At 34.1% G+C, this 15734-nt stretch overlaps 1 protein-coding gene across 15 annotated transcripts in view; it reads right to left on the bottom strand.

Moving 5' to 3' along the window:
• The window catches only part of DMD (dystrophin), a 2248405-nt gene that overhangs the window by 1918725 nt on the left and 313946 nt on the right, over positions 1 to 15734 (bottom strand). For all 15 annotated transcript variants that reach the window (XM_070067426.1, XM_051827673.2, XM_051827679.2 and 12 more), the window contains one exon: positions 9271 to 9332. In XM_070067426.1, the coding sequence (XP_069923527.1) occupies positions 9271 to 9332 (62 nt within the window). The remainder of the gene's footprint in view (positions 1 to 9270; positions 9333 to 15734) is intronic.

Raw genomic sequence — 15734 nt, forward strand, 5'->3', positions numbered from 1 at the left:
GGTATGAACCAGGAAATGTAAGATTCTCTGTGTGTAACTCTGTCTTTCAGATAAATGAATAAATCTTTTTTAAAAAAATTTTACACATACAAATGAGGGGAGCTTCAAAGAATTCATGGAAAATGAATTAACATGTTTATTTCAGTACAAAATATTTTAAATACATGCACAATTTTTTGTAATGCATATTTTCTATGAAGTATTTGAACATTTTTCATAAACATACATGCATGTATATATTTACGTATCCATATATATGTCTATATCAGATACATATTTTAAGCCTAGTAACATAAGAAGACTTTATATAACAAGCAGGTATGAGACCAATAGGTTTTGAGTCTTTTAACACTAGCCCGATTTCTTTTTTTTTTTTTTTTGAAAAAAAAATTTTTCTTTTTAACTTTCATTTAATAAATAAAATTTCAAAAGTACAAATTTTGAATTATAGCAGCTTTTCCCCCATTACCTCCCTCCCACCTGCAACCATCCCATCTCCTACTCCCTCTCCCATCCCATTCTTCATCATGATTCATTTTCAATTATCTTTGTATATAGGAGATCAACTTTGTATATACTAAGTAAAGATTTCAACAAGCTTGCACCCACACAAATACACAAAGTATAAAGTACTGTTTGAGTAATAGTTTTACCATTTAATTCTCATAGTACAACACATTAAGGGCAGAAGTCCTACCTGGGGAGCAGGTGCAGAGTGACTCCCATTGTTGATTTAACAACTGACACTCTTATTTATGATGTCAGTAATCACCCGAGGCTCTTGTCACGAGCTGCCAAGGCTATGGAATCCTCCTGAGTTTGCCAAGTCTGATCTTATTTAGACAAGGCCATAGTCAAAGTGGAAGTTCTCTCCTCCCTTCAGAGAAAGGTACCGCCTTCTTTGATGGCCCGTTCTTTCTGCTGGGATCTCACTCACAGAGATCTTTCATTTAGGTCATTTTTTTTTGCCATAATGTCTTGGCTTTCCATGCCTGTGAAACTCTCATGTTGATTTCAAAAAATTTTGTTAATGGATTTGAAAGGCAGAGAAAGACAAAGAGAGGTCTCTCATTTGTTGGTTCACTCGGCAAATGCCCATAACAGCTGTGGCTAGGCCAGGCTTAATTCAAGAGCCAAAAATTCAATATTGGTCTTCCAATTGGGTAGCAGAGACAAACCATTTCAGCCACTACCTACTGTTTCTCAAGGTGTGCATCAACAGGAAGTTGAAATCACGACTGGAACATAAGCACTCTGATAGGGGATGTGGACATCCTAAGTAGCTTCTTCAATACTGGGGAAGACACCTGCCCCTCAGTTACATTATTGAGTATAATCCCCACAAAATAGATTCCAACTTAAGCTGAATATAGTGATTTCCAGCTGGAAAAAGACAAATGTGATTTCCCACTTGAGGGTTCAGTAAATTACGTAGTAGAGTTTACTCAAACATTCCATTCTACAGACCTAATTAAATGGATGATATTCTATAGCAGTGGTTCTGAAAGTGTGATTTTTGAAACCAATGGTATCAACATTACCTGGGAACGTTTTAGAAATCCAAATTCTTTGGTCACACCCCAGCAATCCATATTTTAACATAATCTCTAGGTGATTCTAATGCATTGTGCTGTAACTCTGAGTGATATCTATATATATGCACACATATATATACACATATATATATATATATCTCATTGTACATACATACATATCACTATATATACACATATATGTATATATAATGTAACACACTTGCTTTATCATTTTAAATCTATATATCTATTTCTTAAATGTTAAGTGTGGGCTACAGACTCAATTTTGCATGAAGGGTTAGCAGTAGCATTGTCTGTGGGTTTTAGAACCTCACATTTTCCAACCAAATGTTGAATGATAATACAATTCAACTAATGATTCATTGTTGGCCAAGCCAGCCCCAAAACAATATAATTATTTGGGGATGGCTTGGTACTTCCTTCCAAAACCTCTATCCTCCACTCCTAGAGATTTCTTTGGGTGTTATCCACTTGACAACACAAACTGCATTCATCACTCCACATTTCTACCTGCAATTCCTGTTGCCTTTAACTCTCTTGATATTGTCCTGCATGGATAATATTAAATAGAATGTCACCATCTTTCAAAAGTTGTCCTCTTCTTCAAGCAATTAGTCATTCTTTCTTCTACATCCCCAAAACACTGTAGTTTACTTTAAAAATGTGTTTTATTTTAGTTATTTTTATGTAATTGTTCCCTCCTTCAGATGACAATTTCTTAGACAGGAAAAACCGTGATGCATTGTGGCTTCATTAGTGTACTAACTAGGTCTGACCACATAGTTAGTTGGCTCTCAGTATATACAGTATTGGGTGAATGCTGAAAGATTATTTTATAAACAATATTTCTGTGGTGAGATGGTACCAGAGTGCCAGCTACTCTTTCTAAAAAAAAAATAAATTACTAAAATCAATGTATTGATTTGCTGGAGTCTTAAATAAGGCCATAAAACAGAATAAATCAAATAAATAATGCATTTTCCTATAAGCTATAGAGAATTGCTTTTTACTATCAGCAATCATGCTAATCGGTAAATATTTACATTTGCAAGTTAAATATGCTTGCTATTCAGCCCACTCCAAACTATATAGGTATTGCAGTGAGCAATTCCAATTTTCTCATAAGATGCTTCCAAACATAGTAACTTAGAATGTAAAATGTGTACCTTCTAACACTAAGTAGAAAGATGAAGATCCTAGTAACAGTGGTCTGATTAAAAAATCTACTTCTGAGAATATTCCACAATATAAACAATGAATTATTTACTTTTCATTGAAAACAGGGAGGCCTATCACAATCTAATTTTCCTTTCACTAACTGAATGATATTCTTTGTTACTTGGGTACTTTGCAAAGATTAGATTCAGGAAAACATTCAAGGGAACAGTTCTCAGTGGATTAAACCAGTTAGCATAATTATCTTGATTTCAAACACAGATACATCATTTCTACAAGTCAAATTTACATGAAGTGTAGATGCCAGGAAGTCTATATACCATAAAGTAATGTTTTGTGTTTCTCATAAAATTATTTTAAATAAATATTCAAATGACTTCTCAGATACAAACTTTTTAGGACTAGTAAAGATAAAAGTTATATTCACAACTAAGAACATTACATTCAGATTGTAATGAAAACTCTGTAACTTCACTCAACACAGAAAGAATAAACCAAAAAGTTTCCTAAAGAATGATTATGTATTGTGGATACTAAGCATTAAAAGGTGGCTAAAAGCCTCTGCTAGTATTGGGAATATACAACACCGCCTATTTTCAAGATTTCATTGTCCCCAAACCCTCTCCACACTGTTCACCGAATATTAATTTTATGATATGTCCCAAGAAAATGGAAATATTTGATGGGTGAAGTAGTTATCACAAAGGCCCGGTTCAGGGCCCAGTGTCCCACATTCCAACTTCATCTCTTTCATTTTCTTTGAGCAAGTAACCTAAACTCTTCATTTTAGTCATCTTGAACACTGCCTCCATTAGGTCACTGGAGCAACTCACCATAAAACTATAACTCTCAATAGCATTGTTAATATGAGGATATACAGCAACAAAAGGGCCTCACTCCTCACTGTTTCAGATATGAAGATTTCTATAATTTCCTATTTAAACACTTATATCTCAACAACCATAGTACTAAGGAAGTCATGAGTTACCAGAGCCTTGTACAGGCTGCTCATTATCATCCAGAGGCAGAGTTCACTGCTCTTTCATCTTCTCTAGTGATTTAATGCTTCCGGAAACCAAACTGGAAGATAGGGCGTCAAAGTCAGTGAACATATAGCTCTACTTTACTACCTCTATTAAATCAGGTATGTAATAGTGGATTTCATAAATTTGTTTATGGTATACAAATTGAGAACTTGTGCAAAGGAAGGAAAGATACATACATATTGTATCTCTTTGAATTGAAACAATGTTGTGGTACTATGTCCTTGTATCTTCCTTATATAACAGGAGAAAATTAAATTTAGATCAAATATATAGCATGCTTACTGAGAATGTGTATTTATGTGTATGTATTGAGAATATGAGTTGATATGGAGAGTGTAGCAGGGTGATAAAACACAATGTTCTATTCTCTGTTTTTCATGACAAAATGAGATCCAAAACCATGGTCAAGAAAGAAATGAGCAGGCACTCAGAAGATCCACCCATGTAAAATTTTAGTTCTGAAAATCTAGGGTCATAAAAGGCCTTGGTCCCTTATACAATCCCAGTTGAACAGGATACAGGAGTAAGTTTCAGGAAAGTGGGGATATGAGATCAAGCTAAGATTTAATGAGTTTCCTCAAAGACAGGGAAAGGAATGAAGTTATGAAGGCCAACATCCTACTCCATCACAGAGCTTCCAGATGGTGCTCAGGGACATCCCATTTAAATGGCTGAACACATCAGACACCAAGCAGAGGGTTGTCCATCATTGCAAAACCATCTGTTCCCAGAAAGGCACTGAATTGTGGACCAGCTATCCTTTACATAGCCTTGTTATTCATTTTGTCATTAAGCGTATCAGCTGGGACCAGAATGGATTGATTGATAACCAAGCCCTTTGTTACTCTATCTTGGAACCTACTTGGACCTTGGGAATGTATGTGGGGAAGACAAAAATGTAAAATGTCACTGATTGAGAATTAATTTCTTAAAAATAAGATTTTTGGAGGTACTAGTTCCTATAGGAACAGAGTTATCCAAGTTAGAGAAATAAAGAAAAATGAGTCATTAATTATGGTGTGGAATTAAAATCCATCTTCAATTCAACAGCATCAGAAATTTCAGAGTTAGGAACACAACAGTTATAACTTAAATGTCATGCTCCCAAGAAGACCAGATGACAGCAGGGGAAATAATAAAAGTAAATAGGAAGGAGAGAATCAGTAGTTAATTTACATAAATGTATGATTCCTTCAATTCAGAAAATGATGAAATGACAATATCTTACACATACATGTGTTACCCATCATTATGACCTTATCATAGATGTTTTGTTGCAGGTAGATCTGGACATATGAGGAAATTAAGATTCGGGAAATTCCAATGTTAAGTTTACCTTTTTTTGCAAAATTAATTAAAGTGTGGATACAATGTTTTGCCTAAGGTACAGAACACTGTAAACAAATCTGGCTTTCTCAATCAAGATTTTAGTGTTTACTTGCATTATGTCATGCTCATCATGCTGGCTAGAAGAAAAAAAACCTTGGGGGAAAGTATGTAATAGTAGTTAATTCTATCTGATGACACTGTTATCCTGAGAGGGTGAATCCTGGATTTTTAAGTCAAATAAAAAGCTGTGCACCACATTGAGATGACTCAGAATGGTGGAGTTAAAGGTTGCAAACAACAATAGTGACTGAGTTCAATATAAGATCAAAATTATAAAAATATTGGGAAATGGAGTATTTGTGACTTCCAATTGACCTAACAGTAAATATTCTTTTCTCACATTTTTTCCTCAAACATGATTTCAAACAAGTTTCATGACAAGGTTAATTTTTCATTATGATTTCAAAACTATACTAAACTATACTTTCCTTTAATCAGGCTATGTAAATGATTAATATATTTATGATATAAGTTACATGTATCATGCAGTAAACACTAAACATTTTTAGGATTACAATATATCGATGAATTACATGGAAAGAATGTTTACCTTGAATTAATCTTATCTACAAATGGCTTTGTGTTTATGTGGAGATAAATACTGTTCACTTATCTTTACAGAATAGATGTGATAAATCACATTGTTGTAGAAATTTTGGGAACTGAAGGTTAACAGAAGACTTATTTTTAAAAAGAGATAGGACTTACTTTATAATGTTACCAGGAAAATAAAAAAAATCAGCTGGATTTACTACAAAGGCACATTTGGCTTCAAAGTACACCAAAATGATAAGGATATATTGAATCATATTCATTTCCTTAAAATATACCTTCTATGAATTTTCAAAATAAAAAGGAACTATTTTGTGATCTCCCTATATTTTACAAATATTATATAAATCTATGTGTATACCTCACTGATAATTCTTTTACTTATATTCATGTTTATTGTTGTATGTATGTATGCATCTGTGTCTCATTTACCACGCTGAAAATAACTTGTCATTGCTTTATATTTTTTATTCTTCTTCAATAAACTATTTTCCTTTCAGACATTTTCTTTTGTCTGAACATAGCACCAGTTTAATTGACCGAGCATATTTACTGTGTTTACTTAGTGCATTGGGGTGCCTAAGAAAACAAAAATTATTGCCTTCAGTGCGTTCCATGTTAGATCTTTCTTCATAGTGTCCAGATTCCCTTTAGCCCAGAGTACTGTCTGCTTAGACTACCCACATAAAAGTACTCAGGTTTCACTCCATTTACTAATTAGTCAACATTTCCCAAATAATCGTGTAGGCTCCATAAAATCAGGAGATTCAACTTCAATTAATCTTGTTTGTCCTCCAGGCCTAGAATTCTGCTAAAAGCTGTACACTGCTGCAATCAATAAGGGTCAAATGATAAATCTCCAAATTATATTTATCTTTTACTATCAACAAGTAGCTTAAACTGAATCAGCTACTTTTTTCTTAATTCCCATTATCTGTAATAGCTTCTAAAAATTATGTAATTTTGATGTTCTAATAGAAATGAATAAGATGCTATGAAGAAGACATAATTCATATTCTAAAACTTAAAAGTAAACACACACACAGACACACACACACACACACATTTGACCTCAAAATAAGTTTTTTTCTTTACCTTTGCATTTATTTATATTCCTTATACCTAGGATATGCTTGATAATGGAACTTAGGACTTCAGTATTTGAAAGAATGGTGACTCTCCTGAACTTACTGTACAAGTTCATGGAGACCATTTACAACCGTTTATAAAGAAAATCTGTGAGAGTTGAATTATTATAGGATGAAAATATTTGGGAAAAGAGTTATATGCAATCAAGTATGTGATTTTTTTTTCCCACAGCTATCAAGATACAGGCATTTGTAAGGACAAGGAATAGTATATCCGATTGCTACAAGGCGGTGTAAAGAATGTATTCATAGAAGATAGGATATCAAAATTTGGTTTGTATATTAGCAGTTGAGTTGTGTCAAATGCTACTTGAAAAACTATGTGTAAGAAAATATCAGTGTAAGTGAAGATCTATTTAGATGTGTGGGAATGAGAACTCACAATGTTTGTCATGTTTACACACCTTACAAAAATGGCTCATTGGTTTAATGTAAAAGTTCAGAATATTGTTACATTTTTATTTCAGAAAACAGGTTTGCAATTCTTACAATTCTGATTTTTCTGTATTTTGTATTTCAAAATTCTAAAATTAAGAAAATTTTAATAAAGATAGTACATACAGCAATTAAACCACACATATACCTTCATCTTGTAAATATTCTGAGAATTGTAAATTTCTATCCTAAAAATATTAATTAAAATTCAGTAAGTTTTAAGTCTTATCAACATATTAAAAGAATGCCTGGTAAATTCTGCTATCAAATATCACCACATAAAATGAATGATATTCTAAAACCTTTTGTAAAAGCAAAGGAAATTTTTGAGACTGCATCTTCTGGTGGATTGCTTTGGATCCACTACCAAGATTTTCACAAAATGAGACAGATCATGGAGAGAGTAATTCATACTGATTAAGAGTTTTAGACATTGTGCTAGGAATTTTTCCTTATAACGAGTCTACATCCTCATAACAAACAAGGCAAAATATCCAGCATCACAATTTTGTAACTCTTAAAGTTTTGCATATAGTGATCATATTTTATTAAGTTTATATTCCTATTATCTGGATTTATCAATAGGTACTCAGCATATGCATATAATACACACACACACACACACATATACACGTGGTGGGAAGGTAAGGAAAATGACTTCCAAAACATTTGATTGATTTCCCCAAATCCAGTATGACTGAATGTAAATCCAACCACTTATAATTCTGAAATCCAAGCAAACTTCTTTATATTACATTCTTAATGCTAGTTTTCAAGATGAGAAAAATCTTACTTTGTGTTGAGGTATAATTACCTAGAGTTCTACTATCGATCTTGAGTCATGTTCTGTTTGCAAAATAAATATTATTAAGAATATAGATTGCTGCCTGCAGAAAAGAAGGTTGATTTGCCATTTTAAATTATTTGAAATATGTTTTATGTTATAGAGGCCAAATAGATCCAAAGCAGTTCTATTAAGTTTTCTTGAACTTGGTAAAGACCACATTGGACAAAAACCGTAATTTTCTTTTTTTTTTTTTTTTTTTTTTTTTTTGTACAGGTAGAGTGGACAGTGAGAGAGAGAGAGAGAGAGAGAGAGAGAGAGAAAGGTCTTCCTTTTGCCTTTGGTTCACCCTCCAATGGCCGCCGCGGCCAGCGCGCTGCGGCCGGCGCACGGCGGGCGCCAATCCGATGGCAGGAGCCCAGGTACTTATCCTGGTCTCCCATGGGGTGCAGGACCCAAGTACTCGGGCCATCCTCCACTGCACTCCCTGGCCACAGCAGAGAGCTGGCCTGGAAGAGGGGCAACCGGGACAGAATCCGGTGCCCCGACCGGGACTAGAACCCGGTGTGCCGGCGCCGCAAGGCGGAGGATTAGCCTAGTGAGCCGCGGCGCCGGCCAAAAACGGTAATTTTCACAACAATGAAAGTTTCTTATATTTTCTTCTAATATGTGACATATTCTTGCTACTTGGTAGAAGATTACTGGTAGAATCTCCCACTCATGTTATTAAAGAAATTAACACTATCAAGAACCAGAGACATGTTTTTTTTTAACATGCCATAGATTGAATATTTATTTAACAAAATTAATATGTGAAAGCAGAGCTCAATTACATTGTCCCACATCAGTAAGGGGAGGCCAAAAATGTATATTGTACGTCACAGAGAAGAAAGTAGATTTTGAAATGCACACAGCTAGTCTCTCTCTGGCAGTGTTACACCCTCATGTGAATTCCCTACTACTTGCAGAGATGTGAAAGATATAACATTGAAACTTCTCTTCACCATATATTTTGCTGCTTATCCCTTAACTAAAAGTCAATGTAATATTCGCAGATTTGCACAGCTAAAATAACATGACACTATGAGAAAAATAATATTGACATTTAAAATATACAGTTATATAGCCCATTTTAAAAATTCTGCAAATTATATTTTGAAAGAGAAGTAACAGAAGATCCTTACCTTAGAAAATTGTGCATTTATCCATTTTGTGAATGTTTTCTTTTGAACATCTTCTCTTTCATCTAAAACGTAAAATTAAAAAATATTAAGAATCACATGGCAATTTTATACATAATTCATATCTTACAACCAAAATAACATTCATTTTTATATGTTAGTGTTATTTTGAACCTAGAAATAAATTTATTTACAAAATTAAACATGAGTGATGTTGACATTTGGCATTCAAATTAAAATTATATCTGAAAAATAATTGCTATAATCAAGTCACTTGAAATTCAAGCGTTAATAAAGACATTGCAGAAAAAATAATCTGAATAAATGGAATATTATATGTATCCCTATAATCAATATATATTCTAAAATAATTGAAATAAATGATTAGCTACAATTTCTTATGAAAACTCTTTTGGAGCCTTTCCCCACACACTCACCCATCCAAACAGAAATGAATATTCCCTCCTTTGCAGCATCTACATCCTCCAACATGGGCCTACTCCCCTCACAGGGGAGGCTTCATGATGACTAGAGGTATGATTCTATTACCTTTCCATCCCAGAATGTAGCATACTGTCTGTACAAATTAAGAGCCCAGAAAACATATTTGATCAATATGCGAGTTCTTTAAGGCAGGAGGATCCTAAAACCCTAAAATCGGGAAATTTCATATAAAAATGCAAATGATACTCTTCATGGCTTACATATAAATACTGAAAGAAAAAAATCCCCAAGGATTTTTAAGCCATGTTTTTATAGTAAAAATATATTAAAAACAGCTTTACAGAATTCATGCTTCCAAAATTATCTTTTTTTCTCAGCTACAAATTAGTATTGAGTCAAATAGACAGAAAGATAATCAATCTTGACTTATTAAAATTTTTTTTCAAAGCCAAAGCCTATTGTTGAGTTATTGTAAATACAATCATATTAATCATATCCAATAGATAAGTCTGTCTATGAGATATTTAAAATTGGGAAATTTCATATTTTATTAATTTGCGTCAGAATAACCATTCTGATATACCCTGGCAAAGAAATTTGTTCTTGTATTATTTTTCAGTATTAAATTGCCATTGCTTCTCTTGAAAACAGATAATAAAAAATAGCTTTTCCATAAGGGATGGATGCATGCACTAAGAATATCTTTTTATCTTTAAATCACAACATAATCATTGAGTAGATGCTTTTAATCAATCTGAGAAATAATGGAAGATAAACAACAGATTTTAGACTATATTCTTAAATGAAAAATTCTGTAGCCACTATTCTTGTTTATGTGATCCCTTTGGTTCTTAGTCCTATCATTATGATCAATTGTGAACAGAAATTGATCACTGGGACTAGTGAGATGGCATTGGTACATGCCACCTTGATGGGATTGAATTGGAATCCCCTGGTATGTTTCTAACTCTACTGTTTGAGCTAAGTCAGCTTGAGCATGTCCCGAATTGCACATCTCTTCCCTCTCTTATTCCCACTCTTATATTTAACAGTGATCACTTTTCAGTTAAGTTTCAGCACTTAAGAAGAATTGCGTATTGATTACAGTATTCAACCAAAAGTATTAAGTAGAACAAACAAAAAAAATACTAAGAGGGATAACATATCAAGTTGCTCATCAACAGTCAGGGTGAGGGCTGATCAAGTCACCATTTCTCATAGTGTTCATTTCACTTTAACAGGTTTCCTTTTTGGTGCTCAGTTAGTTGTCACCTATCGGGGAGAACAAGTGGTATTTGTCCCTTTGGGATTGGCTTATTTCACTCAGCATAATGTTTTCCAAATTCCTAACAGGGATCACTTTTCAGTTAAAATTTAAACACCTAAGAATAATTGTGTGTTAATTACAGAGTTCAACCAATGGTACTAGAACAAAAAAATACTATAATGGATAAAGTATTACATTATACATCAACCATCAGGACAAGAGCTGATCAAGTCACTGTTTCTCATAGGGATCACATAAATAAGAATAGTGTCTGCAAATACTAGCTGATAGAATCAAAAAGGGAGAGAATGATCCAACATGGGAAGTGAGATACACAGCAGACCCATAGAATGGCAGATGTCCTAAACAGCACTCTGGCCTCAGAATCAGCCCTTAAGGCATGCGGATCCAGCTGAAAAGCCCATGAGACTATTTCAGGCATGGAAAGCCAAGACACTCTGGCAAAAAAAAAAAAAAAAAAAAAAAAAAAAAAAAAAAAACTAAATGAAAGATCTCCGCGAGTGAGATCCCAGTGGAAAGAATGGGTTATCAAAGAAGGAGGTAACTTTCTCTGAAGGGAGGAAAGAACTTCCACTTTGACCATGGCCTTGTCTAAAAATTATCAGAGTCAGTGAACTCAGGGGGCTTCCATAGCCTTGGCAGCTCATGACAAGAGCCTAGGTTGATTACTGAGGCCATAAACAAGAGTGTCAATTTGTTAAGTCAACAACAGGTGTCACTGTGCATTTACTCCTCATGTAGGATCTTTGTCCTTAGTGTGCTGTACATTGAGATTTAATGCTATAACTAGTACTCAAACAGTATTTTTCACTTTATGTTTCTGTGTGGGAGCAAACTGCTGAAATCTTTACTTAATGTATGCTAAACTGATCTTCTGTATATAAAGAGGAACAAAAATGAATCTTGATGTGAATGGAAGGGGAGAGGGAGTGGGAAAGGGGAGGGTTGTGGGTGGGAGGGATGTTATGGGGGGGGAAGCCATTGTAATCCGTAAGCTGTACTTTGGAAATTTATATTCATTAATTAAAAGCTAAAAAATGTAAAAAAAAAAAAAACATACCTGAACCATAAAAAAAATTCTGTAGCATCACAAAATACATTCTTAATTAAATGTGTTATTCCCACAAGTCACATATACATGGCAATGGTAACATCGGCATTATCTATATGATTTACGGTAAATCACAATTATAACACTGAAGGCTTCCATTTATTGACAAGTGTGGATAAATAGAAATAGTGATAATTTTCAGATCTAATTTAACCTGTTTTGAATCTTTTGACTTCCACAAATTCCCTACACTCTTGAAAAATTGTAAGAAACAGAATATTTCCCATGGTAAAATGTAAGCATCTCCACTGACTTTCTGCAGAAATACTGGTCCATACATCTAGTTCTCAGTAGTATATATATGTTCATACATTCCAACAAGAAAATGACACCATTTTCATTCATACTTTTTTTTAATCTACCTGTGTATGCATATCCTCTTCATCAGCCATTAGAGAGTACATGAGTCTGCTATGGTTTGAACATGGTTTGTCCCCACCAAAACGCACCTGATACTTCAATCCTCAATGTGGAACTGTTGGGAAGTGGGGCCTATTGAGCAGTATTCAGCCATGGAAGCAGAGCCCCAATAGTGAGCTTGTAGGACCTAATGAGTTAACATTCTCTCCAGGGGACTGTATTATTTGGTTACAGAGCAAGGTTTCCTCTTCTGCTTCCCCTCTTCTACATGTGCCCACTTGCCCTTCCTCCTTCTGCCATCAAAATCACACCAGAAATCGAACTGATGCCAGTGCCATGCTCTTGGGTTTCTAGAACCGTATGCTAAATAACATTTCTTTCCCTATAAGTCACCATATCTCAGGTATTTCATTATAGCAACAGAAAATGGACTAAGACACAGTCCTTTTAAAGCATATATTCAGAAATCTTTTAAACATACTCAATGACCTTCATCAAAAGATGAATAGAAGGCCATTTGAAGAGGGTTGTTCCAGAAGCTTTTAAGTGAAAAACGGACAGTAAAACAATATTTTTATACTTTTCAATTAAATGTACAAAGAGTGATTTTTAGACAGGCCTTGAAGGCAGCACAGAAACCTTGACACTATGTGCAAAATTTTATGCATCTGCTGTATAAACAGCACTAAATATGAGTTTCAACTTCAAGCATCTTTACTAGATATCCTCTCTTCCTCTATTGCCTTTAACACAGGAAAATATGTCTCCAATGAATTAACTGCTAATATTTTACTTTGGTATGGTATCATGTAGCTTCTTTAACAAGATAATTTTTAAAATTTATTTGACAGATAGAGTTAGACAGTGAGAGGGAGAGACAGAGAGAAAGGTCTTCCTTCCATTGGTTCACCCCCCAAACGGCCGCCACCGTCGGCGCTGCGCCGATCCAGAGCCAGGTGCTTCTTCCTGGTCTCCCATGTGGGTGCAGGCGCCCAAGCACTTGGGGCATCCTCCACTGCCTTCCTGGGCCACAGCAGAGAGCTGGCCTGGAAGAGGAGCAACCAGGACTAGAACCCGGAGCCCATATGGGATGCCAGCGCCGCAGGGGGAGGATTAACCAAGTGAGCCACAGCGCCAACCACAACAAGATAAATATTAACACAGCTAATTATATTATTAAATATATAATATTAGTACCTTTTTATAAGGTTGCTTTACATATCTTGATCAATACATACTTAATTCGTTATGCATAAAAATTCAAATTCAGAAGGAGTAAAGTTAGCAAGTAACAGAAATGAACTTGACATAGATTATCTGAAGTCAAGTCCATGGTTTGTCACATTAATTAGATATTGCTCATTTACACTGTAATTATATAATTACTAATATGGAATGCCATAAGGTAATCAGAGTTACAAAAGTTGAACATATTAACACAAATGCAAAATAACCATTAAGTCAAAGTATTTGTATCAACCCTTTGGGGTTCCATGTTCTGTAATCTATGTGAATGATATCCTGTAATTTTACAAAGCAAAACCTACATAATCTCCCTGAATTTATCATGAAGTGCATATTTAACATTCCTTATGATGCTTGTTTAGTTAGTTGTCAATATTTTAAATAATACTACTATACTTATTAAGTGCTTCAATTTTATCATATAAAATATGAAAATATTTTAACATCTGAAAATTAATCACAATTGTTTTGTTTATACATTTCAATCCACATGGATATGTTTCACATAAGAATGATAATACTGTTTTTTAATTTATTTTATTCTAAATATTATATGGGCTGTTCTTTCCTTTTGCTTGCTACTAGAGTTCACACCATAATGAATATCTTTGTGTGTTATCTTTTAGTTATAGGCTCCCAGAGGATCAATTATTGGATCAAAATTATGGAAATATTTATAACTTTTACTAAATATTAATATATTGCTTTTCAATTGTGATATACATTCTTACTGGTACCAGAAAGAGATGATGAGCTTCTGCATTGTAACCTCGGTGCCAGGCGTGCTGTTGGTAGGTTTGTTGCTTTTAAGTGATTATTGCTTTATTAGATATAGGAGATACTCTGTTCACTTTAATTTGATTATTTTATTATTAATAAAGCAGAACATGCTTCATGCATTTATTCTATCTGCTTTCCACCTTTCTCAACATACTTGTTTGTATTCTCTGCTCATATATTTATTGCATGCTTGATATTTTAAAATTAATTGGAGTAAGATTACTATAAATCAGTAGTTCTTAAACATTTCAAGTCATGGACTCCATTTGATTATCTGATTAAAGAGATAAATACTGTCTACTAAAGAATACCTACATACACATTTGTATACAGGTTCATGGAGTTGATTGACCTCTCTACAATACCATAAGATCCAAGCAAGGCATCACTATTGTAAATTAAAGTATTTGTTCTTCTTAATGAATGAACATTTACCCAACTGTGAGATTCCTTTATTCAAGACATTTTTATTTTGCTAAAGTTATAATTCTTTTAAAAATATTTATTTATTTGAAAGACACACACACGAGTGTACACACACACACACACAGGGAGAGAGAGAGACAGAGAGAGAGAAAGATATCTCCCATCAGCTGCTTCACTTCCCAAATGGCCACAATGACCAAGGTTGGGCCAGGTTGGAGCCAGGAGCCAGGAGCTTCATCTAGGTCTCCCACATGGGTGCAGAGGCCCAAGCACTTCGGCATCTTCCACTGCAGAGAGCTGCATTGGAAGAGGAGCAGCCGGGACTAGAACCTGCGCCCATATGAGATGCCAACACTGCAGGCAGAGGTTTAACCTTATATGCCATAACGCCAGCCACCTAAATGTCACACTTTTATATATTAGAATCCATATATTTCCATCGTTATTTCTCAGATCTTTTATAAGTTGGTAATGTTAAATATGATCACTTTTATACCCAGAGTTAGTTAATTATACATACATCATCATACATAAAAAATCATATAGACCACTTTGATAATTGAACAAGATGTATATTATTATATACATAGTCTAGTAAAGTATATTAATTAAAATTGGCTACAAAGCAAATGAGAAAAGAAAGTAAAATCTGCTTTCTTAGGAAGTAATGATCTACATGCTACTGTCTAGTCAATTCAAGTAGCATATACTCTATTTCATTTACTCTAGGGTTTGTTTATAACTTATTTTCTTTTACTACTAAAAATATGCATGGGCATATTAATGTGAGAAGCAAAGAAAAAAATCTCTCAG

Source organism: Oryctolagus cuniculus, chromosome X (assembly GCF_964237555.1).
Source record: "Oryctolagus cuniculus chromosome X, mOryCun1.1, whole genome shotgun sequence".
Classification (NCBI taxonomy): domain Eukaryota; kingdom Metazoa; phylum Chordata; class Mammalia; order Lagomorpha; family Leporidae; genus Oryctolagus; species Oryctolagus cuniculus.